Below are 24,575 nucleotides of genomic sequence, written 5' to 3' on the forward strand. Positions count from 1 at the left end.
GACAGAACTGAAGCTGTGTAGATAGAATTTTGTCTTAGAGGAATAAAGTGGACAGACATAAGAGCATGGTGTACTTAGATTCATTTCCCGCAGAGTATTCCCACCATTAGTAGCGTCTCTTCTGGGCCCCTGGGAAGGAAACTAAGAGGCAGGACCTCAAAAGTTTCCAAAACAGCATGAACTAGCCTCTACTTTTTCTTGGCTGAGTAATATTCCTCCATCTGGAGAGCTGCTCTGCTTATCTGTTCATTGCTCGGTATTCATGGATAGTTTCTGTTGTTTGGATTTTTATAAGTGGTTCTCTGACTCACTTTTGTTTTAGATTCCTTGTATCTTAGCTTGTCTGTTTTATTCTTCCTAGATTTTCCTTCCTTAAGTGGGAGTAAGTCTTTGTGAGTTGTGTGTCTCATATGGTTTGCTTGGTATGTGTTGGATTTAAATAATACTCGGCACTGGTTACCGTGAGAGAAAGGTCATGAGCCATGACAAAACCCAGTATCAGAGCTTTATTAGGAGGAGGAGGAGGGACAGAAGAGAGTGACCAGGACTCAGGGAGACACACGTGCAGAAAGAGGGAGAGAGAGAGAGTGGAGGGAGGAGAGAGCAGAGAGAAGAGAGAGGAGGAGTCTGTGTCTGGCTTTTTAAGGAGTCCGTGCACATGCACAGGTGGGCTTATGGAGCTACCCCAAGCCTGAGCTGATTGTGTGACCATGTGTGTGCATTTATCCCATCATGCAGTGCACTGATGACGTAAGACCCCTTACTTAGCTACTGAACTGCACATGTGCAGTCATGCAGCTGGAGGAGCGGCAGAATCCCAACAGTGTACACTCCAGGACAGAGCTGATATCCCTGAGCGTGTTGAAGGTGTCCTGCACTGTTTGCCAGTCTGCCATGTGGCTTTCATGAAGCCTTTTCAGTTTCTAGTTTCCTGTCCTGGAAACCCTCTGTCCTCTCCAGAGGCCTGCCCCCTTTTCCTGTTCTTCCTGGTCCCGAGGTGTTCTCTTCCCCTCCATTGTGGTGGGTGCCCTTCGCTCTTCAGTTTTGATAGCTGTATCTGATAAATTGCTGAATTAGGCCTTTGAATTCCTATTTTCTGTTAGCTTCTCCTTTCTTTCTTCTTAGCAGTTCTGTGCTTCCATTTTCATCTTGGGGTCTCTGCCTCTGTTTTTGGAAACATTCCCACCCCTTCCCCTTGTGGGCAGTGTTCCTCTCCTGCTATCATGGCCTCCTTTGAAAAGAACTGTTTTGCCTTTTGTGGACATCGCTCTCTTCTTGTTTCATGTGAGTCTTCTCTTTGTCCCTGAGGATGTTGGTTATTTGGCTGGGAAGTTCCTGGAGCGAGGCTTTTTTTCTCTACAAGTCACACGTTTCTTTGTCCTAGGTGCTTGTTTCAAGGCAAGTCGATGTCTGGCTGTCTCCTTGGGCAGGATACTAGAAAGCTGGTAGAAGCCTTGTGCATATTTATTTAGGTTTTGCTTTTTGGCAGGGCTCCCTGGCTGTACCGTTCCTAGTGACAGCCCCACCAGAGTCTCCTCAGGTTTTTCTCTGGAGCTTTTTGGATTCCCAGGAGGACCTGTTCTGTGTTGCTTGGGAGATGTGTGACAGGTCTCTGCTGTTCAGGGAGCAAGTAGAGTCGAGGAGAGGAGACTGGGACATCTCACAAGGTTCTTGTGGATTGACTTTACCTCCCTGTTTTCAGTAAGGCATCCTAACTTTCAACTCCGCCCAGCTCTACAGTCAGCTTCTCCATAGAGCAGACCAGTGTTCTGACTGCAGCTCTCCCAGGACTTCTTGCCCTTGGCAGATTTCATTCCTGTTTGCCTCTCAGGCCAGTGTGTGTCTCGCCGGCAGTGTGCAATCTTTCATGAGTCATTCTGTTCAAGTTAGTTACTTGTATCCAGGGCTGAAATCTACTAACTCCTTTACTTGTCTGATTCTCAGCTACTATAATTTTTGTTGTTTCATTTCCTCTACAACTTTCTATTTTCTTTCAAACAAAAACAATTCATATTTTAATGGGATTTTAAAGGAAATGAATTTAACATGCTCCTTGAATCATATTTTACTGAAATCTTTAAGTTTTCTTCAAGAACCTCAAGTGTTAGGTGTTACTGGTCACTCCCTGCAGTCGTTAAAATCAGCTTAAAGTTTCAGAACGCAGGATGTTTCACTGTCACCAAAGGCCTTGTTTCTCCCATAGGCCACCCAGCTATGGTTGATGGCCACTTGGTTATTGGGCTGCCTGAAACTCAGCCATGGGTCACGTGAAGATGTATTGCTGTGTAGAAGAAATGTGTGGAAAATGTGGCTGTGTGGAGACAGAGATTTTCAGAGAGAGGATGTTTTAAGATGAAGTAAAGAGAAAGTTACCATCAGAAAGTGTGTTTCCTTATTTACCCCTCAGGTAGAAAAGTCTATCCCTGGCTGCATTTGTAGATTATTTTTGCATACCTTGCACTGCTGGAGACTGGCTCTCCAGTAGCCAGTAGGTTATGTGAAGCTTGAAGGGTCCCAGTGCTTGCACTGCAGTCCTAGAGGCCACTCCCTGCCATCTGGGGCTGCCTTAGGCCTTTCTTTTGACCTAGTGTAATCCCATTATGATTAATAGGCATTCAGGGCTTGTGCTTCTTAGCATCTGCTGGAGCAGAGCCTGGTCTCCGTTTGTAAAGCGTGTCACTGGGCTTTTTCTTCGTCCAGTGCTGCATCTCTAGTTTGGTCTTGTTCTCTTAGTGTCTTTGGAGCTCCTGGCTCATTCTCAGTTTTTACTTATTTGGTCTTCAGTATAAAATAGGCACACATGGGTGACCATGCCTTGTGTATCATGATCTGGGGGCCAGTATCCCATTGCATGCTCTTGCAGTGATTTGATGCAATGATTTCAGAGACTTTCCCAAGACTGTTTGATGTCCTTCTAAGGCATTGGTTCTCAACCTTTCATAGAGGTTGCATATCAGATATCCTGATTATTAGATATTTATATTATAGTTTATAACAGTAGCAATTACAGTTATGAAGTAACAACAAAATAATGTTAATGTTATGATGGGGGGGTCACCACAACATGAGGATCTTTGTTAAAGGGTCGCAACATTAGAAAGGTTGAGAACCACTGCTCTAAGGAGCCTTTACATATGGTTCTGGTTTCTGCTTCTCTATTAGTTGCTTTTCTATTGCTGTGCTAAAACACCCTGACTTACAGCATTTAATTGGGTTTATGGTTTCAGAGAGATAAGAGTCCATGATGGCAGAGCAGAGCAGATCACACCTGGATCTGTAGTCAGGAGGCAGAGAGCACACTGGGAATGGCTTGAGCCTTTTGAAACCTCAAAGCCCATCCCCAATGACACACCTCCTGAAAGAGGCCACACCTTTTAATCCTTCCCAAACAGTCATAGCAACAGGGGACCAAGTATTCAAACATATGAGCCTGTGGGGGCCATTCTCATTCAACCACCACAACCTGGGACCTAATACCCAGCACTGTTCCATAGCAAACAGTAGACAGGTACCACCTCCCAGAATAAGTTTGGCCAATACAAAAGATGTATACATGAGCTTGTATACTGCTGAGATGTTTCTACTTTCCCCCAAGGCTTTCAGGGCTGATGAGGCTACTCTTCAAACTCCTGTGTAGAACTCCAGTAACCTTTATACCTTCAGGAGACTGTTTACTATCCTTTGCTTTGTTGTACTGTGTAAGGGTGTAGTGATGAAGTAATTACTAATTGTGATTTTTTTCCTTATAAAGAGCTTTCTCACTGGAGAAATTGCGCACACACACACACACACACACACACACACACACACACACACACATGTTCATAAATAGTAAATAAACACATGCATTAAAATGAGAGAGTAATTCTTGATGCATGTTAAGACACTTACCTGAGTGTCTTTCTTTTCTTAAAGTTGTACCCAGTCTTTGGAACATTGATGGAGAAGTTACAGTCCCTGAACAGAAGCCTGGCGAAGTTGCTGAGGAGCTGGCGAGCTCCTATGAGAGGAAGCTCATTGAGGTAAGGTTGGCCCAGGTGGGTCCCATGTCCCCAATTCTTGATGCTGTGGTTGTCCCTAATGCTGGCTACTCTGGTATGATTGAGCTGAGGGCCTGCCTGCCAATGCAACCAGCCAGCACAAGATACAGAAAGATGAAACACAAAAAGATAAACTCAGAGCACTGGATGGAGAAGGGAAAGTCGGTTCTCTGAAAAACATTACTTAGCTAGAAATACTTGGCACCTGTGGCAAGAAAATAGGAGCAGAAGTGTGAGTATGTAACACTAAAAGTGAAAGACCTCAGGGCTGCAGAGAAGGTCCAGTTAGTGCTGTGCGAGCCTGAAGACCCAGGGCTGCATCCTGGAACTCATGTTTAAAAAAAAAAGCTGGGTGTGGTGACTCACTCTTATAATCTGAGTACTGTAGAGGCAGGGACAAGAGGACCAGGCTAGCCTAATTGATAAGCTCCAGGCCAATGAGAGAACCTGTCTCAAGAGGTGTATGTCATTTCTGAAGGTGTCATCCAAGGTTGTCCTCGGACTTCCACACGGACACAAAATTAGCACACATTTGTATACACACACAAGAAAAGACTCTAATCTCAGATGTACAAGATTCAGAGAGGAGCAAATCCACATACAGCCTCGTGCTGGTAAATGTTGTCAGATGTCGTTCATATTTAGTGGAAGATGAGCTGACTGCCAGAAGGGAGCGGAGACAGTTGAAGAAAGATGAGAACGTAGTAAGAAGAATGGCTTCTAAGGAGGTGGCCGGCTGTCTGAGGACTCCACAGAGAGCCTTTGCTAGCTGTTACCTTGAAGAGTTTGCTCTTACCTGTGTCTTGGTTCAAGTGTGTGTCACCCTGATAGAAGCCTGACAAGGATAGCATACAAAGGAAAGCATGCCTGTGTGCCACTTAAGCACACATACAGATGCTTTCTAGAGAGCTGTTACCGGTGGAATCCAGTCGCATCTTAGAACAGTGCTCACAAAAGCGCGCACCTAGAGTCCTAGTGACTCAGGAGGTCCAGGCAGGAGGGACCAAGTCCAAAGTCAGTCTGGGCAACTTAGTGAAACCCTGTTTCACAGTTATAAAAGTTGGGTATAGCCCTGTGAGAGAGTGTATACATAGTATATGCCAGGCTCTAGGGTCAATCCTTGACTTCAAAGAAAAGTTAGCAATGATGGTTTAATATTAGAATATCCATCTTGTAAGTAACCTAGGTAATAATAACATTGAGTTGTTTGATTTTTTTTAATGTTTATTTGTATGTGCGTGTGTGTCTGTGTGTGTAACATTTATCAAGACTTGTTTAATTTTTTTGTGTTTATTTGTGTGTGCAATGTGTGTATGTAACATTTATCAAGAGTCAGTTAATTTTTATGTTTATTTGTATGTACATGTGTGTATGGCTGTGTTTGTGTCTCTGTGTGTATAACACTAATCAAGAGTCCTTTAATTTTTTATGTTTATTTGTACATGTGTGTGCATGTGTGTGTATGGGGGGGTTAGGTATGCATGCTATAGCATGGAAGTTAGGAGAGCAGCATGGCTCGGCCACTGAGCCACACCTCTAGCTCCAGGCCACCATTTTCTTTGTGCTTTTTAAATTTGGTTCCTAAGTAAGTTAAGACCAGTGATGGTACAAACAACTTGAGTTCTAACTCAGGTGAGTTTAGGGGAAGGCAAGCTGCAGTATGACAAGACAGGCTGATAAGGAAGGATCAGAAACCAGGGCCAGCAGAGCTCTGTCTAAATGCTTTTCTCAGTGGGTCATGAACAACGTTGTGTGGTGACAGGGCCTGAATATTGGGGCCATGGAGCTGTGGTGGAAACAGTTCCCACCTGCCAGGGTGTGGTAACCTGTATGGGTGTTTTATTAGTCAGAGTTTTCTAGAGGAACAGACCTGATAGAATGAATCCATCATCTGTCTGTCTGTCTAAGTGGGACTTACTGGAGTGGCTTACAGGTTGTGGTCCAGCTAGCTAGACAACAAAACCTGTCTACCAGTAGGAAGTCCAGTAATCCAGTAGTTGTTCAGTCCATGAGGCTAGATGTCTCAGCTGGTCTTCCGTAGACACTGGAATCCTGAAGAAGGCTCTAAAGCCAGTGAAGGAATGGACTTGGCAGTGAGAGTGAGAGCAAGCAGGCAAAGAGCAAGAGGTTCCTTTTACCATGTCTTTATGGGCTGCCACCAGAGGTGTGGCCTAGATTAAAGGTGGGTCTTCCACCTCAAATGATCTGGATTAAAGGTGGTCTTTACATTTTAGATGATTTAATTAAGAAAAATCCCTTTGATGTACCTAGCCACTTGGGTTTTGGTTAGTTCCAGATGTAGTCAAGTTGAAAACCAAGAATAGCCATCGCAGGTGTCTTTCAGTGGATACCAAGTTCCTGAAGGCACAAGCGGTATCCTGCCTGTGTCAAGAACTTTTTATTGACAAGTGATAATCAAGCTTTGAGGAAACATATTTTTAAATTCTCCCAGGACAGGGCTGTGTTAATTTAGTCAATGAATGAAGAGTCCATAAGCTAGGGAAAAAAAGGGTTATCAGAATGAAGGTGGGTGGAGTGGGGCTGTCAGTGTGAAAGTGGGTGGGCTATGGGAAAACTTCGTGTTGGGGCTGGTTAGGCGATGTCTTCCTGGCACCCGCTGATCCCTGGTACACCTGTTGCTTTTTTGTTACTGTGATAAAGTGCCTGAAGGAAGCATCGAAGAGAAGAGAATTTATTTTAGCTCAGGGTTCAGCATGGTGGGGAAGCATGGTGGAGTAGCTGAGACTCCTCACATCTCTACCAACTGGAGAGCTTTTCTAACTGGCCTGGCAGGAGTGAGGTTACTTTGGGACAGACACTCGTGTCCTTCAGTTTTCTATCAGACTATTGAAACAATAGACTCCAAGAAACTGGAATTCCTCAGGAATCGAATGCTGGGAAAAAAGAAAGCCTGGTGCCATCCATAGGAGGAACTTGTCTCCCAGCAAGAGATTTTTACACAATGCTGAGAACTTACCAGCCTGCCTTGCTGGAGAGTCCAGACAGTGTTGGGCAGGGCCACTCCTTGACTGGGAACTGTTTAGCTATGCACAACTCTCACATTCTCCTCAAACCTTAACCTCACTTTAGGACCCTGATGAAGGACATGAGGAGAGGTCACTGGACATTTTTGCCACCCATTCCAGTGTGGCTACCTTAAATAAATTTCCCTTTTCTGATTTGCACTATTAATTCGTTTTAATTGATATATCAAGGATGGGTGGTTGAACTTGGCTCCTTGTGGGAACAGGTTATTTTTGCAGGCTGCAAGAATATGCAACAAGATTCAGCTGTTTATGGTAAAGCTATACCTGGATGGATCAAGGAATCCTTCTGAAGGAAGCCAGATCTCAAGGAGTATTTTATGTTATTTGGCTTTTAATGTATCAGCTGTTTCCTGCTATCAATTTCTCGTGTGCTCATAACTCCTAGGCCATAACAGCAAACAGAATAAGCTTCTCAGATGCACTGCTGATCTGAACTAAGGTAATACCCTTACAGAGTCAACACCTGTCTCCTAGATCAAGGAGACAGGTGGATATGTAGATGCATAGCTTTGTTTCTTGTGCAAATGAAGCTCAGACCCTCCTTCCCCTCACAGGCCAAATGGCATTCCAGAGCAATTGACTCAGAACAAAAGGGTTTTTTGCATACCAGGTGAAGGAAGATTGAGTAGCATGGCGGAATGGCCAGAGAAGAAAGAAGGAGGCAGAATTTTTGCAGATGGTAGGTGGATCAGGTCAGGTCAGGAGAGTAGGAAAGGAAGGGATGAGCATGGATGGAGGAACTGAGGACGAAGACGAGATTGAAAGCAGAAGAACTTAGGGCTATGAGAGGACAGGAGGAAAAGGGACAGAGAGGAGCTGAGTGTGAGAACAAAACTAAAGCTGTGTAGACAGAAGTTTGTCTTAGAGGAATAAAGTGGACGGACAAAAGAACCCGGTGTACTTAGATTATTTTCCTGCATGTTACCCCACTGCCGTTAGTAGTGTCTCTTTTGGACTCCTGGGAAAGAGATCATTAGGGCTGGACTCTAGCAATTTTCAAGAGGCCTTGACCTCAACTCTGGTAGCATTTTAACCAGAACCAAAATAGGGCCATAATGTACCTTCTCCAGCTAGGTTCTGTTGGTTAAGCAGTGGTGCTCGTGGCTGGCTGCCACCCATATCGGTCATGCCTATGGAAGAGAGTGCTGGATGTGTTGGTGACGGAAGAGTCACGAGCCATGGTTACCTTTCTAGAACTTGAGAGAGAGAGAGAGAGAGAGAGAGAGAGAGAGAGAGAGAGAGAGAGACCGCGGAGGGGGGGAGAGTATGGAGAGGCAATATGGAAAGAGAGCACACAGAGAGCAAGCCCGCTTTTTAGGCTGGGACGCCATTGCAGGGTAGTGACGTAATTAAGGACATAATCCTTACAGGTTCCACCTTAGAGGGTGGGGTTTTTTTTTTTGTTTTTCGAGACAGGGTTTCTCTGTATAGTTTTGGTGCCTGTCCTGGATCTCACTCTGTAGACCAGGCTGGCCTCGAACTCACAGAGATCAGCCTGGCTCTGCCTCCTGAGTACTGGGATTAAAGGCATGTGCCACTGCCGCCCGGCTCCATCTTAGAGTTTTATAGCCTCCCACAACATCACCACTAGCTGACTGGCTACCTAAGTATTTAGCACATGAGTCTTGTGGGGGAGGCTGTATGATATTCAAACTATGATATCTGGTGGCAGACATGCTGTATAGCTTCCTCCAGGTGCAAGGTTGGCATCGAGAAGACCGAGAAAGCATTATTAGCTCATTGTGAGTTCTGTCGTTGGGGGTTCACTATTACCCACTTGGTGCAGGAGCAACAGCAAAGATAAAGGCCCTGTGTGGGGAGAAGGCAGGTTGGAGGAACGGTGGACAAGAGAGAAGTGGCGCTGTGTCAGGAGAGGCAGGTCGGTTAGAGGACTATTCACTGTAGGTGTACGAAGGCTGAGTCACCACCCACTGTAACCATGTTATAGTCTCCCATCTCTCCATACCAACCTTAGCTATGTGTGCAGAGCTCAGGTCATGGAGGAAGTTGCTTTCAGATCCCCTTGTCTTGTGTTCTTGGCAACCATGAGAAAGTCAGCACTGGTGGTGCAGGGTTAAAGGTTTCTCTTGCCAGACTAAGCTCCCCCTCCCCTTTGTAGTTTCCGTACCTAGAACAAGAGAGTTTTTGGTTCTGGTTAGTGAACTGAGATTCACGTGGGGTGGAAGTAAAAATGTCCTCAAGTGGTCCTTCCTTCCTTCCTTCCTTCCTTCCTTCCTTCCTTCCTTCCTTCCTTCCTTCCTTCCTTCCTTCCTTCCTTCCTTCCTTCCAGTGTGCGAGTGTGTGAATGTGTGTTTTGTTAATGTGCATCTGGAGGTAAAAGGACAACCCCAGATGTTTGCTAGGAGCTCTCTGCTTTGTTTTTTGAGGCAGGGTCTCTCACTAGCCTATGAATCACAGATTTGGTGAAGCTGACTGAGCAGTGAGCCCCAGGGATTCCCCATCTCTGCTTCCTCAGCACCGAGTGTGCTCTACCACACCTCTTTTTATGAGAGATCTGGGCATCACACTGAAGCCCTCATGCTTGTGTGACAAGCAGTTTGCAGACTGAGCCATTTTCCCAGGCCCTCAAGTGGCATTTTCTACCCAGATGGCTTTTCCTTCTCTGATTAGGAAGGGGGAGACTCCTGTTCTTTCTTGTAGCTGTGGTAGTGTTAGTTACTCTGCTAACCTTGTGTTCATGTGAATGGAGCCTTTCAGAGGCTATTTGCCATGTTCTCTGTTACTGCACAGTGGCTGTGTTTACCCAGAGAGGGATAAATACTCATGAAGTGGAGTAGGGAGCCAGTGCATGGGAGGTGGGGAACTTAGGCAGCTGTCCAACTTCCCTTCTTAGCAGGGCCAAGAGGGAGAAACTTATTCTTTCAATACTGTGACTGCTTGGAGGATCCCAAACATTGCCATTCAGCCCAGAGTGAAGGGAACTCCTGAGTGTGCTCTCTTGTTGTCTGTCTTTTGAAGCACACAGTTTGTCCACATTTGCACATGCATACCACACATTTGTTCTTGGTGGTCAAGAATCCAGCATCTGGGCCCCTTTGAGTCCCAGTGAGCACCACGAAGCCATCTGTGCTGAAGACTGAGTGTTTCAGGGCTGTCGTGTGATTCACCTAGCATGCATGAGGTCCTGGCTCCCCACAGCACTGCAAAGCCAATCCAACCCCAACACTAACCTAAACTCAGTCCAGATTGTTTCTGAAACCCAGTGATTTGTTCTTCAGAAACCAAATGTGATAATTAATAGTTTGTTAACAGGATCTAAAATCACCTAGGAGACAAATCTCTGGGCATGTCCACAAGGAGCTATCTAGATTAGTTTAACTGTAGTAGGTGGGAAGACCCATGCTAAGTACCTTCCATGGCCGGCCAGGACTGAGTAAGGAGGAAGCAAACTGAACACCAGCGATCATCTCTCTGCTTTCTGCCACACGTGTGCAGTCTCAGCTCGAGCTCCTGCATGGCTTCCCTGTTATGATGGGCTGTGTCTGTGAGCTGCAAGCGCAAATGAAACCTTCCCTCCTCATGTTGCCCTTTCCAGGTATTTCGCCACAGGAAACTGATACACGAAGAAGAAAGGGAGGGCTGTGGCAGCTGTAGGTGATCTGCCAGGGGAACACATGGGTAATGTGACTGCTGCCGACTCTCCAGTGTGTCCTGTAGTTCCAGGCGGTAGGCTAAGACTTCATGCCCCTGACTTGTGGCCTCCAAAGAGTTGCTTGAGGAAGGCTCAGTGCTCTCTGGCTACTGATCACCACTTTTCAAAGTTAATCAATTTGCTAGATTTCTCCGCAAGGAAGAAGCAGAGCACCATGTCACAAACCCATCACCTCTTCCTGTGCCCTGGGAGCTGAGCTTGCTGATGGAAAAGAAAGGGTTCATGTGACAGAAGAGAAGGGACAGCCACTGGTCTAGAGAGTGAAATAGGGAGGAGAGGGGTAGACACACTGCGGGACAAGCAGCAGCAGCAGCAGCTAACAGATCCGTGTAGCACTAGTGTTGGAGATGTTATGTTAGATGTGAGGATCCCCAGGAGAAAAGACCAAATCCACAGTTGTCCAACTGAACCAGGGGAACACATGGGACTGGCCAGCCCAGTGTCTCACCCTAAGTCAGGATTTGAGAGAGCAGCCTCTGCCAGCCTCTTGAGGTCCTTTTTATAGGAGAGATAAGGTGTTTGCAGGGGCAAGAGAGTTGGCTGTTACTCATTGCTAGAAAGATAGAATGAAAGGAAAGGAACAAGGGTAAGGATATACATCATGTGGTTGGGGTTGCAAGCTTAGTGTAGGTTGAAAAACATGTTTTGCAGTTTACATCAGATCTAAGAAATAGGAATTTATTCTTAATTATAAAGAGAAACCTTAACTTACAATGACCTAACACAGGACAAACAGGAACTGACTCATAACTGTCTAACTGCAAAGAGACCGTTAACCTGCAAGGTGTATTTTTCCTGTTTTGGCCTCACAATGCCTGGAGGAGGGCATCGCTCTAGAAGAAGGCAATGATATGTCTCACATGTATTTCATGTCATTACATGCTTCTCTGGTGACCTGGAGTGGCTCGGGCTGGGAGCTCCTAAGAGTTAATGTGGACAGAGCCTCTCTGGCATATGTTTGTTACCCCCCACAGCTTCAGCATACATTTGGTGTTCCATAAGCTTCCAACAGCATCTACTGAGTGGACTCAGGTACTTTGTGAAATACTTGTAGGATATTGAGTACTTGTAGGATATTGATATCTGGGTCCTGGAACCCAGATTAGAAATATGGATTCTGATGGCAAATATTAGATGTCTTCAGGGGAGAGTACTTGCCTGGTGTGGTTGAAGCCCCAGATTCAATTCCCAACACGACAAATTAAAAAGTAAAAAGAAAGAAAAGCGGATTCTAGGAGGAAAGACGAGCTCCATAGAGGAGGTAGTCGCTGTTTTGGCGCTTAGGGTTGGAGGAAGCTACGCTTATTCTGGGGAGGACCCAGAGCAGCAGGCTGCCCCTTCTCAGCACCCAGCCTGTGCCCCTTCTCTCCAGCCTGTCTTCTCTCCCATAGGCTTGCGTGCCTCTGAGCCTCTCTGATAGAGCTGATGATGGTGAAGATGGGCTGAGGCCTAGATGATCCTTCAGTGGCTTTTACTTCTCTAGATTGAGTCCTCCGTTTTCTTGACTGCAAAGTGGCTTAGCCATGGAGAGAGCAGGCCATTTGTTACCCCACGACCAGCAAAGCTTTTACAGATAAAGAAGGTGGTGCCTGTCCAGGGGCCCAGCCTTGTGATCCTGGGGAGGTGCAGGGCAGAGGCAGAGTCATGGACTGTCTGGAGCAAGTCTTTGAAGGCAGCTCAGCAGAGGTTGGCACCTCACCCGTCGTCGTTTTACATCGCTCCTCCCTCCTCCTTTGGCACTCCAGCGATGATGCTTAGATTTTCTTTGTAAACCCTCCCCTCTCTCTTGAAGATCTGAGACGTAGATTTGTTCTCACCAGAGGTTTTGAAGTTCAAAGATGTTGGATACATCCAAGACACATCTAAGACTCTTACTTTTCTCTCTTTCAAGTGTAATTCCTGTGGTTCCCCCTGATCTCCTGAGAGTCGCTTGGTCCATTCTGGCCTTGGCCTCCAGGAAATGTAAGATGTGGACAGCATCCAGACTGTGCTCCTTCTTTCTGCCATTGGCTTTGGAGTCTGGTGGCTTAGAGGTCACCTGATGCCACATCAGAGGAGTTCCAGTTTTCCACGTTCTGTTGGGCCTCTCTAAGCCTCAGGTTCAGGCTACTCTGGGGACCCAGCAGAACCTGCTCCTTGTGTCTTTCCCTGGTGTTGTGGCTGCTGTCTTGGTGGAATGCCAAGCACTCTGCCCGAGTGCAGTCTTCAGTTCTGCAGCCAGCAGCAGTGAGTGTTGGCTCCCCAGCGCATCTCAGCCCAGAGGACCAGATGCTCCTGAGCTGCAGCACTGCTCCGGTGGCAGCCTCTCACCTGACTCTCCACGTTCCCATTGCTGATGACCAGTTCTCCTTTCTTAGATTTAGAGTCTTGTCTTGTCTGGGGGTGGTGTTGCACACTTGTGACTCCAGCACCTGGGAGGCTGCAGGAGGAGATGAGTTTGAGGCCAGCCTGGGTTGTCTAGGAGGTTGAGGAGACAGCACAGTTGGTAAAGTGTTTTTTTATGATAGTATGAGGTCCTGAGTTCAAACCCAAGACCCAGATTAAAACAAGAAAAACAAGAGAATTGTGCTCTTATAATACCAGTGCTGGAGGGTGAGACAGGAGGATCCCCTGGCCAGCCACCCTAACTTAACCAGGCCAGTGAGAGACCTGGCCTCAAAAAGCAAGGTGGTTGGCTCCTGAGGAGTGATGCCTAAGGTTGACCTCTGGCCTCCACATATGTGTGCACACATGTAGATGGATGCACTCACACATGCAAACATAGGAGCACGTACTCACGTACACACACACACACACACACACACACACACACACACACAAGTCACCACCATCACCACAAACAACCCAATCCATTCCTTCTGCCCCAACAGAATCTATTTCTCTCATCTGCTACTAGTGCCCCAACTTATAAGAGACTTTTCTTATGCATAAGATCACTAGATGCCACATCCTTGTGTGGCCTTTCTGCTCACTGTCGCCCACGCTCAGCTCCTTTCCTGTGCCTGCTGACCGGGTCTGCCTTGACTGGCAGCTCACACCCCAGCTTTTGCACCTCTCCTGTGTTTTGAACTGCTGCGTGCACAAACTTTTTCCCTTTTACATAACATGAGAACCTGGTCTCCCCCCTCAGCATCGCATGACTAGAAAATAAGCAATCTTCCCATCATGCTTTTCACTTGGAGCATCAGGTTAATGCTGATCGTGGAGCTCTTCCTCCTGAGTCCTTGCACTGAATCTGGTGTTTTATTTGGAAGCCCATGCCTCTCTTGTATGAAAATGACTGTTGGCTACTTGGAAAGCGTCAGAACCTGTCAGTGCCAATTTGTGAAGCAAATGTTGGCATCATGTGCCTGAGGTCCCAGCTGTTTTGGGAACTTTTGCAGTTTCCTAAAGTGATATTCATGCCCATTTTCCTGCAGTGGGTAGTCATGGAGGTGTGTGTTCCTGGCTGCAGTTGGATACCTAAGCTGGCTTTACCATTAACGGTAACTCTGCCATCATGATTGGAAGAATTGTCATTAACACATCATTTATTTCACCCATGAGCAAAAATTCAGGGACTAACAACACTCATACAGGAAACAATAAGGACCCTGCAATCTAGAAAATCAGTCCACGGTTAGTGCATGTAACTGGCCACACCCCCACAGAGTGGCCTGACATGTTACCTAGCAGCCACTTACCCTGGCCCTTGGAGATTGCGTGGTTGGGACACAAGGCCACGTGACCACAGCCTGTAGGCTTTCCCCAGTGTGGACTCTCCAGGCCTCCACTGTGGTCTTGTTTGGGAATGACTAGGTTCCCCAGGGAAGGTCCTTGAAGACGGAGAAAGCAGCTGTGTTCCATACGGAGCTCTGTGTGTCTGTGTACACGTGTATAGGCCAGAGGTCAACATCAGCTATCTTTCTCTACATCTCTCTGTTTTATTTTGAGACAGGCTCTCTCAGCCCAGAGCTCAGTGAATGAACAAGACTGGCCAGCAAGCTCCACCTCCCCAGCACTGGGATCACAACTGCATGCCACCACAGTTGGCTTCTTACCTGGCTGCTAGAGATAGAATAGAACCCAGGTCCTCATGCTGGCATGGCGAGTACATTACTGATGGAGCCATCTTCCTAGTCCCTTATCAGTCTCGTAAACATTTTTTTTTAAGTTTCATAAACATGTGGAATATATTTGAAATAAAAGTATCTTGTTCCAAAGGAAATAAGAGAAAAAAATCTATAATTTCATAGTTAACAGCAATTCCTTAATCTTGTCAAATAAATGAGTGTTCTCATTTCTAGTTCAAAGCAACATTTGAATAAGAATCGAATAAGGTTCACACATGTGATCAGTGGGTAGATCTCTTACATTTAGTTTAGTCTGAATGCTTCTTCATCAGTCTTTTTCTTGCCTCTAACTCTCCTCATTCCCTCTGACCCATTAGTTGAGCCTGGGTGGTTGATTCTGGAGAATTAGCACCAAAATTCATTGTGACTGGGGCAGCCCAAATTAACATTAAAGGACTTAAAAGAGGCTGAAATTTGTCCAGAAGTGTTTTCTGAGGATCGTGTGTGTGTGTGTGTGTGTGTTACATTCAGGTGACAGTTGTTGAACAAAGGCAACTGTAAACACTGCTGTATTAGTGCTTTGTACCAGTGAAGGCTCATTCTGTTTCTAGGCCCTGTGTTGATGTAGTGTGCGGATTGTCTAATGCTCACTCCATCATTACAGAGAGACTGAGGCCAGGAATGGCTGAATCACCTGCCTATGTTCCCAGGGTTCATTTCTGTGCCTGCTCTAGAGCATGGGATTTGCTGAACCCTCTTCTGCATCAGCTGGGTGCCTGGGTTCTGGCTTCACAGAGTGGTATTGCTCAGGAGAGGATGGTGTGGTACCCTGCTGTTTGCACAGTGCATCACAGCTCCTGTACTGAATGGCTTTGCTTGTGTGGAGGCCTCATATCTGGGGCTGTCTCTGACCTGGGAGTCTGGAGCATTTGAGAATGAACAGATGAACTTCCATCGAGACACACTTGGAAGATGAGCCAATATTCCTTTTCGGGCAGTAGATAAAAATACTTGTAATTATAGTGGCTGGTTTCAGCTCCTCAGCTCTCCACTATTTTGGGCCCTTGTTTGCTCTCTCCCTTTAGGCAGGAAGTAGCTTCCTGAAGCTCCTTCTGGGCCTGTAGCAGGAATTGTCTGGTCTTGATGGAAGAGGCTCAGAAGCTACAGTCCTGTCCTGTTGAGTATGCCTGATGAGGGATCAGGGCTCCTGTGAATACTGAATGGGCTGGTCTTCTCATGCCTGAAAAGCCTGCAGCTTGACTGTGGAGTTGCACAGACTTCAGAGAGGGCAGGCCACTGATAGGGCCTGTGGGGTCCCAGATTTGCCTGCCTTGTGATGAAAGTCTCTCCTGGCTAAGGGCTCTGCGGGGTGTGTGAGGCCCCTGATTTGTGTGTTAATAAACCCTTGGGGGCATGGGGAGGGGACACACTTCATGCTTGTTTCATTTTCTTAGGTGCATACTTTTGCACAGGGGCCAGGGGGACTTTTCTGACTTGACCTCTATTGTAGCATGAGTCTTAAAAGTTCTTATTAATAAAATCAAACCATAGGCCAGTTATTGGGGTCAATGCTGGTAGATCAGAGAGACAGAACAAGCCACAGCTACCTCACCTTGCCGGATCCTCAGCTGGTCTTGTTTCCTCAGACTGGATGCCTCTGAGTCCTCATCCAGAATGGGTCTCAGCTGAACTGCTTCTCGAAAGCCTGAAGCTTAACCAGCTAAAAGCTTCTAGTTTCTGGTCTTCACGCCTTACATATCTTTCTGTTTTTGCCATCACTCCCTGGGATTAAAGACTCGCTTTCTGGGATTAAAGGCGTGAGTCACCATGCTTGGCTGTATCCTTGAACACATGGATTTCTGCCTCTGGAATGCTAGGATTAAAGGCGTGTGCTACCACTGCCTAACCTCTATGTTTAATATTGTGGCTTTTCTGTTCTCTGACCCCAGATAAGTTTGTTAGGTTACACAATATTTTGGGGAACACAATACCACCACACTCTATTCCTTTTTCCGTGTTCCTTCTCCTCCTCATCTGTCATCGTTCTCTTCTTTTTCACCTTCTTTCCGATCTAATCTGAAGACGGGTGTTGTGGTGAGGGCGTGTAATCTGAGCACCTGGAAGGCTAGGGTAGGGGCGTTATAAGGCTGAGGCTAGCCTGGGCTAGTGAACATTTTTTTTAAAATCAAAGTCATCCTGGAAATCTCTGGCCACTCCTCTACTCCTCTGTAAACGGCAAACTCAGTTCCCAGGTGCCCTGTAGCATCCTTTGTGTCCTGTATTAATCCTGGTGGGGTGTTGTCTCTTTACTTGCCCTGACTGTATTCTCATTTTGTTCTTTCTTTCCCCAAGTCCTCTCTGCTATAAGCCCAACAAATGGCTGTGGAGTCATCCCATTCACTGTCATACTGTTAGAGCCGGGCATCCAGCAGGACCCCCTGGCATTTGACTGTTAACTATCATTTAAACAGCATTTTTGGTGAAGACCACAGGAAAGCTGGTTCAAACTGGCTGTGGCAGACACAGTACATTCATTTATTAAGTCCTATCTCATTTTTTTCTTTCTGGACAGATGGAGAGGTACATTTCCTAGTGTTCTTGGTGCCTAAGTTGGGACCATGTGACTTGTTTAGGCCATTGGGATCTAAGTAGAACTGATGAGGGCCATCCAGGCTGGAGGATGGAAGAGTTGGGGAGTGTCCTGATTCTTGTTTTCCTTGAAGGGTACCTCCTGTGAATTCTGTGTTGCTTAGCGACAAGATGACGCTAGTCTGGGTTCCCAAGTTGCTGCTTGGAAAGAAGCTTTGCTGGTTTGCTGCTGACCCACTATAATCTTTGTAAAAGCAGGAGTGGAATTTTATCTGTTCAGCCTGGGAGATACTGGGGTACTTGCTGTTGCTGAAGAACATAGCCTGTCCTGACTGTCTTCAGCCCGGGACAGAGTATGGTTTTAGGTGTAGCTAGCTGACTCTTGGGATGGGAGCAGTATCATCAGGCTGCTGCTTCTCTTTCATCCTTGTCTCTATCATGTCTGGGTTGAATTAACTCAGGGTAGCTTCCCCCTCTGTTCACAGATGCTTGTGATCCCCCTGAGCAAATGTTTTCTTCCAGGTTCACATTCAGAAAAGGCAAAACTTTGTTGCCTTTTAATTCCTGGCCAAAGCTTTGAGTTTACACTAGCAGTCAGCTGTAGCTCCTCTCCCGCTCTTCATCTACGGTAAGACAGAGACTAGGAACTGGGAGGTAACGCTCGGGGAGTGGATGCTGCGGAGACAGTCAGCTCAAGCTCGCATTAGCTCTTACACATGAGTGTACGGCAGATGAACAAACCTCCCTGGACTTCAGCCGGGTGTGCTTCATCCAAGAGTCGGTTGTAGCATCACGTGACCAATGAATGCAGAGAAGTGGGCACTGGCAGTGTCCTGTCAGCCGGGGTGGAGTAGGGCAATCCAGGTTGCAGGAAGAGCATTGCAAGTGTGACGGGCTGAGGCTCTGTTTAGGCAGCTGGCTGACAGACTCAGGAGTGAGACAGGCACAACACCTTCAGTTCCTCATTGGTTGCAAGGTTTGTTGTTTTTTAATGTTTTTTTTTTAGTCAGCATACAAAATAGTTGTTTTATCACAACATTTTCATAGGTGTGTGTCATTTTTCCTTGTACGCATCCACTCCTTCAATACCTCTCCTCTGTTCATCTTTCAGGAGTCTTTAGGTTTTAGATATGCTAGCTAATGTTTCTTTTTTAATGCATGTGTGCATGTGAGGCCAGAGGACAACTTCGTGTGCATCTGCCTCTGTTGAGACAGGGTCTCTCATTGGCCTGGAGGTTGCCAGTTAGTTTAGATGGGCGGCCAGTGAGCCCTGGACACCCTTCCCTCATTCCCACCTCTCCAGCCTGGGTTTACGAGCATGTGCCCCTGGCTCGGAAGTGTTATGCAGGCTCTGGGGGTCACACTTGGGTCCCCCTGCTTGCAGAGCAAGCACTTTACTGACTGAGCTGTCTGCCCAGCCCTGGTTTTTTCTTTTTTCCTGAAAATGGTTGGATGGTTGAAAATGGTTGGATGGTTGAAAATGGTTGGATGGTTGAAAATGGTTGGAAGCTTCCCCCTCTCTTCTTCTTTCCTCTCTGCCTCAGTCCTCTCTAACACAGGCAGATGTGGACCGTGCCTCCCTCCTACTTCCTGGCTGTTCTCTGCCACTTGGTTGTTTTCCCTTCTAGCCCAGCCAGCTGATCGTTTCTGATCGTTTAGGGAGATTTCGTTTGTCAGGCAAGCCAGTGGTGTGAAAGGCGTCCTGAGGGGCGGGGTGGAGATTCCGGCCTCTATAGTTGGCAGGATTTGGCTTGGGAAATGTCTGGGAAGTGTTGCCTCAGGTGCCTGTCACTTCAGAAGTGGCCCTTGATATGTGATTCCAGACTTGGGGTTGGCATCTGGTCATGAATGCTTTTGTGTGTTTTGTCTGAACCTTCTGCCATCTGCTTGTCTCTTTTACCATGAGATTGACACAAAGCGCGGCGGCTTTGGTGTTAGATTTATAAAGATCAGAGGTTTGATTGACCATCCCAGGTGTGTGTGTGTGTGTGTGTGTGTGTGTGTGTGTGTGTGTGTGTGTGTCATATGGGAAACATCAGGAGTATTCACCAGAGACCCAGTCACCTCAAAATAAATGAATTAATGACCCACCTACCCCCCTTTTAAGTTTTTTTTTTTTTTTTTTTGGTTTTTCGAGACAGGGTTTCTCTGTGTAGCTTTGCGCCTGTCCTGGAACTCACTTGGTAGCCCAGGCTGGCCTCGAACTCACAGAGATCCGCCTGGCTCTGCCTCCCGAGTGCTGGGATTAAAGGTGTGCGCCACCACCGCCCGGCCTGTGCGCCACCACCGCCCGGCCTTAAGTTTTTTTGAGACAGGTTTCATTATGTAACTCTGGCTGTTCTGGAACTCACTATGTAAACCAGGCTAGCCTCGAACTCACAGAGGTCTACTTAATCTGCTTCCCAAGTGCTGGCATTAAAGTCCTGTGCCACCAGAATAGGCCATTGAGACCCCCTACTAAGTACCTGCTATGTCAGTTGTCACACTGGGCCTGCCACTTGATCTTCAGACTTACCAAGTACAATGGGCAGGGGTGGAAACTGAGGCTTAGAATAATTGACTAGAAGCTTCCAGGGGCACAACCATGGACCAGTGACCCAGTTCTGAGGTCGCCCACTTCCTAGTTTATCCATCCATTTGACTTTGTAAAGCTGTCAACATGAGGTGTGATGCTGTCCTTGGAGGTCCAGCTTCCTGAATGTGCTGTGCTGTCTTCCACTAGAAGACGTTACTAAGTGCACAGGATCCAGTTGGACTGGGAGTGACTCGGTCTGTTACAGAGCAAATTCAGCAAATGAATTATGTAGCTCAGGTAATGACTTACTTTGACCCAGCAGCTTTGTAGAAAGACCAAATTGAACGTTTGGAGGTATGCTAGAGTGGGCTCCTTTAGGAAGCTGCACACATCCTTCTGGGTGATTCTGAGGCCTTTGTTGGACTGGATGGCTGCATTTACCCCATGTTTGTTTACAGGTGTGTTTTGGGGCACTCCATGTGTCTAGTTTGTTCTGTACACTCTCTGCACAGGTTACAGAGGGAACCGAGACATTGTAGGCTTGAGAGTGTTTAAAGCCACATAAATACTCAATGACAGAAGGCAGAGTCAGATTCCAGACTTGAAGCTCATAGCCGTTCTCCATTGGAAACATCCTGTGTTTATATTGCACGTGATTGTGGTCTGTTTCTACATTGGTCATGGTGGGAGGATCCGACATCAGGGCTCTGGCTGTGTGTCCAGGCCCTGCCACTTCAGCTCTTTGAGTTTTTTTTTTTTTTTTTTTTTTTTTTTTTTTTTTTTTGGTTTTTCGAGACAGGGTTTCTCTGTGTAGCTTTGCGCCTGTCCTGGAACTCACTTGGTAGCCCAGGCTGGCCTCGAACTCACAGAGATCCGCCTGGCTCTGCCTCCCGAGTGCTGGGATTAAAGGCGTGCGCCACCACCGCCCGGCCAGCTCTTTGAGTTTTAAGCATCTTTAATTATAGCTTGAGGATAATCCTTTCTCTCCCTCCTTTTCTCCCTCCCCCGCCCATTTCCATCTTTGACAAGGTCTCTTGTAGCCCAGGCTGTCCTCAAACTCTCTGTGTAGCTAAGGACGACTTCGAACCTCTGGTTCTCTCGTGCGCCACCCTGGGGATTTAAACCCAGGACTCTATGCAGCAAGCACTCTAGCAGCTGATCTTGTCCCCAGCTCCAGGGGCTACCACTTCTAATGCCTCATCCATAGGTGAGCAGTCATGTGCACCACTCCCCTCTTCTTGGGAGAGGTACATGCTGTGGTTGGGCCCCCTTTTGTCTCATTACTTCATGGGATAGATTCAGTGTCACTCCTGAGTTCTATCGTTTACAGAACAACCCAGTCTCTGGTAGACTAGGTGGATGGGCACCCATGGTTTCTGAGGACCCCCCCCCCCTCAGGCTGGCGAGCTCCACTGTCACTCGTGCTCCCTACCTTCTGCCCTGTACAGGAATCTGGGTGGCTCTAGGCTGTGCCAGCAGGAAGCACCATCCTTTGGTTCCCTGCGGCTGCCTGGTCCCTGCTCCGGATGAGCATAGTTCTAGGCTCTTTCAATCACAGTTCAGACCTGCCTGCACCCCAGCTGGCTCCTTGCTTTTCTCGTGGTTTGTAGTCAAATGGCTGAGGACAGCTCACCCGACCAGGAGCATGCTCTGGACTTCTCTGAACCTTGGCGTGGAAACCCATAGGAGAAGGTGCTTTCGTTCCCACCTCTTCCACCCATGATTGACTTGATGAGAATTCTGAGCAGTGGGGACACTGGCTTTGTTTGGGCCCTACTGTCCTCTGTGTTCACTGTCAGAGCTTGGCCAGGAACCTGAGCTTTTCATATTTGTCCCTAGTCTTGGTTGAAGAGGCTTCCAGAATTCCTGAACATTCTCTCCTTCCTGCTAACCCAAGAACTTCATCTTTCCAGGTCACATGAGTGCTGTGGGATGTTCTGTATGGCAAATGTGTAGTGCTGTGGGATGTTCTGTATGGCAAATGTGTTGCTGATTGGTCAATAAATAAAACACTGATTGGCCATTGGCTAGGCAGGAAGTATAGGCGGGACAAGGAGGAGAATAAAGCTGGGAAGTGGAAGGCTGAGTCAAAGAGACACTGCCAGCTGCCATGATGAGAAACAGCATGTGAAGATGCCGGTAAGCCACGAGCCATGTGGCAAGGTATAGATTTATGGAAATGGATTAATTTAAGCTGTAAGAACAGTTAGCAAGAAGCCTGCCACGGCCATACAGTTTGTAAGCAGTATAAGTCTCTGTGTTTACTTGGTTGGGTCTGAGAGGCTGTGGGACTGGCGGGTGAGAGAGATTTGTCCTGACTGTGGGCCAGGCAGGAAAACTCTAGTTACACATGAGATGTTTTTAGTTTCATTTTTTAGGAAATAATCGCCTCTCACAGCGTCCTCTGTGGCTGATTTCGCCACCATCTTCTGCCTTTTCTGGAGCTTGCCTTGATGGAAGCGGCTGCTGAGCACACCGTCTCCTGGGGTGTGCGGGCTCTGCTTCCTGAGCAGAGGCTCAGCCTCACCAGGGCTGGCGGGCATCCACTCCCCTTCAGTGACCAGTGCCTTGCTTTTCTTTTTCTCTTTTTTTGAATATTGTTAACTTTATTTCTAATTTTTATATTGTTTGAGTTTTTTTTTAAACTTATCATTTAAGGCAGATATATGTACCTTAATTTTCTTTTTTTTAAACATAAATTTATTTATTTTACATCCCAGCCACAGTTTCCCCTCACTCCTCTCCTCCCAGTCCCTCCCCCCATCCTTGTCCCTCCCACAAGCCCTCCTCTGTCCCCCCCTAATCCACTCCCCTGAGTTTCTGTTTAGGAAAGGGCAGGTCTCCCATAGCATCAACAAAACATGGCTTATCAAGTTGCAGGAAGAGTAAACAACTCCCCGTGTATTAAGGCTGGACAAGGTGACCCAGCATGAGAAGGGTCCCAGAAGCTTGTGAAGGAGTCGGAGACAGCCCCTGCTCCTGCTGTTAGGAGTCCCACAAGAGGACCAAGCTACACAACTGTAACATACATGCAGAATGCCTGGGTCAGTGACAGGTGCTTTTCCAAAAAAAGCCTCTTATGGAGGCTTTAACATGCCCTCCCTCACTGCACATGCTTTAACATGCCCACCCTCACTGCACATGCTTTAACATGCCCTCCCTCACTGCACATGCTTTAACATGCCCTCCCTCACTGCACATGCTTTAACATGCCCTCCCTCACTGCACATGCTTTAACATGCCCTCCCTCACTGCACGTGCTTTAACATGCCCTCCCTCACTGCACACTGGCGGTTCTGCCCTGCTGTGGGCAGAGTACCTGTTTCTTTAGTGAAGGAGACTGAACTGAATTCTGGTGACTTCTCCTCACCCTCTGCCAACCTCTGCTTAGCCCTCATCAGGTGGTTAAAATCTTCATTTTCTTCTTTAATTTGTGTGTGTGTGTGTGTGTGTGTGTGTGTGTGTGTGTGTGTGTGTGTGTGTGACCACCTTTATGATTTAGCCATGGCCCCTCGCTGGCTGGCTGGCTGTCTACCAGGGGGTCTGTCTAACCCCTGTTCTCTCAGTTCCATCAGGAGAGCCTGGGCAGCTCCTCTTCTCTTTCTCATTCCCTCCAGGCCTCAGTTTATTGGTGCCTGTTAGGAAGTCTCTCCCCAATTGTCCAGCTCGGTTAGACATTGGATTCTATCTGGTTGACCCATTACATCGCTGTACTTCTGTTTTCTGGATGGATATCACCATCTCCAGTCACCTGCTGTATGTCCTTATTGCCTGTCATCTACTGGACGGCTGGACGGCTGCGGACCCTTAGCCCATGGAGTCCTGGGCTCGGAGAATGCCCAGTCACTGTGAGCAGCATGAATCCCACGTACTTGTGCTTCCCTGGGAGTAGAGTCAAATGTAGTAACTTCAGGAGCCTTGACCTACTGAGAGAAAGATTTTTCATCTTTCTTAGAGCCAACACTTCGTGAGTTTGCTTGGTAGTCAGTGCTATTGTTTCTTCTTTGCCTGATGTGGTTGTTGCTTTTCATCCTCCTCTGGAGCCTGCACAAGGGATTTTCAGTAGAGGCCACGTTAGAGACAAAAAGCAGTTTCTTAGAACGTGATGGTTCTAAGCACATACTGTAGGACAGTGCCTAGTGTGCACAGATTCTGTTCATGGGAACCTCTCTGTGTTACCCAGTGATCTGAGATAGGGGCGGGCAGGGGCGGGGGGAAGATGGCAGGATAGTGGGCGTAGAAAAGCATTTCCTGTGAAAGGCCAGGCAGTCGAGTGGACACTGTAGACTTTAGAGGAGCAGGAACCATGGACCCCAGGACTGGAAGCCCTCCTGCAGCTAACTCCACCTGGGAAGCTGACTTCTGAGCTAATAGGCATGCTGCCATGTTGGTTTTTTTGTTGGTTTGTTTACAGTCTAGCTGTACTGGTTACTTTTAATTGTCAACTTGCCACAATCAGGAGTTACCTGGTAGGAAGAGAGTAATAATGAGGAATTATCTGTTTCTGGTTAGCTTTTGGGAATGTCTGTGGTGGTTGTCTTAATTGTCATGAGGTGGGAAGACCCACCTTAGACGTGAGTGGCAGGCACTATTCCCTAGGCTGGGCCCTGGACCGTATAAGAGTAATGACAACTGACTGAGTGCTGAGAGAGTAAGCAC

The 24,575-nt window shown here is 47.2% G+C and overlaps 1 protein-coding gene across 6 annotated transcripts in view; it reads left to right on the top strand.

Annotated features, from left to right (window-relative positions):
- Snx29 (sorting nexin 29) overlaps window positions 1-24,575 on the top strand; it is a 473,090-nt gene that overhangs the window by 264,061 nt on the left and 184,454 nt on the right. For all 6 annotated transcript variants that reach the window (XM_052759505.1, XM_052759508.1, XM_052759511.1 and 3 more), the window contains one exon: window positions 3,916-4,022. In XM_052759505.1, the coding sequence (XP_052615465.1) occupies window positions 3,916-4,022 (107 nt within the window). The remainder of the gene's footprint in view (window positions 1-3,915; window positions 4,023-24,575) is intronic.

The sequence above is a fragment of the Peromyscus californicus genome, unplaced genomic scaffold (genome assembly GCF_007827085.1).
Source record: "Peromyscus californicus insignis strain IS unplaced genomic scaffold, ASM782708v3 Scaffold_3__1_contigs__length_106647218, whole genome shotgun sequence".
NCBI lineage: Eukaryota > Metazoa > Chordata > Mammalia > Rodentia > Cricetidae > Peromyscus > Peromyscus californicus.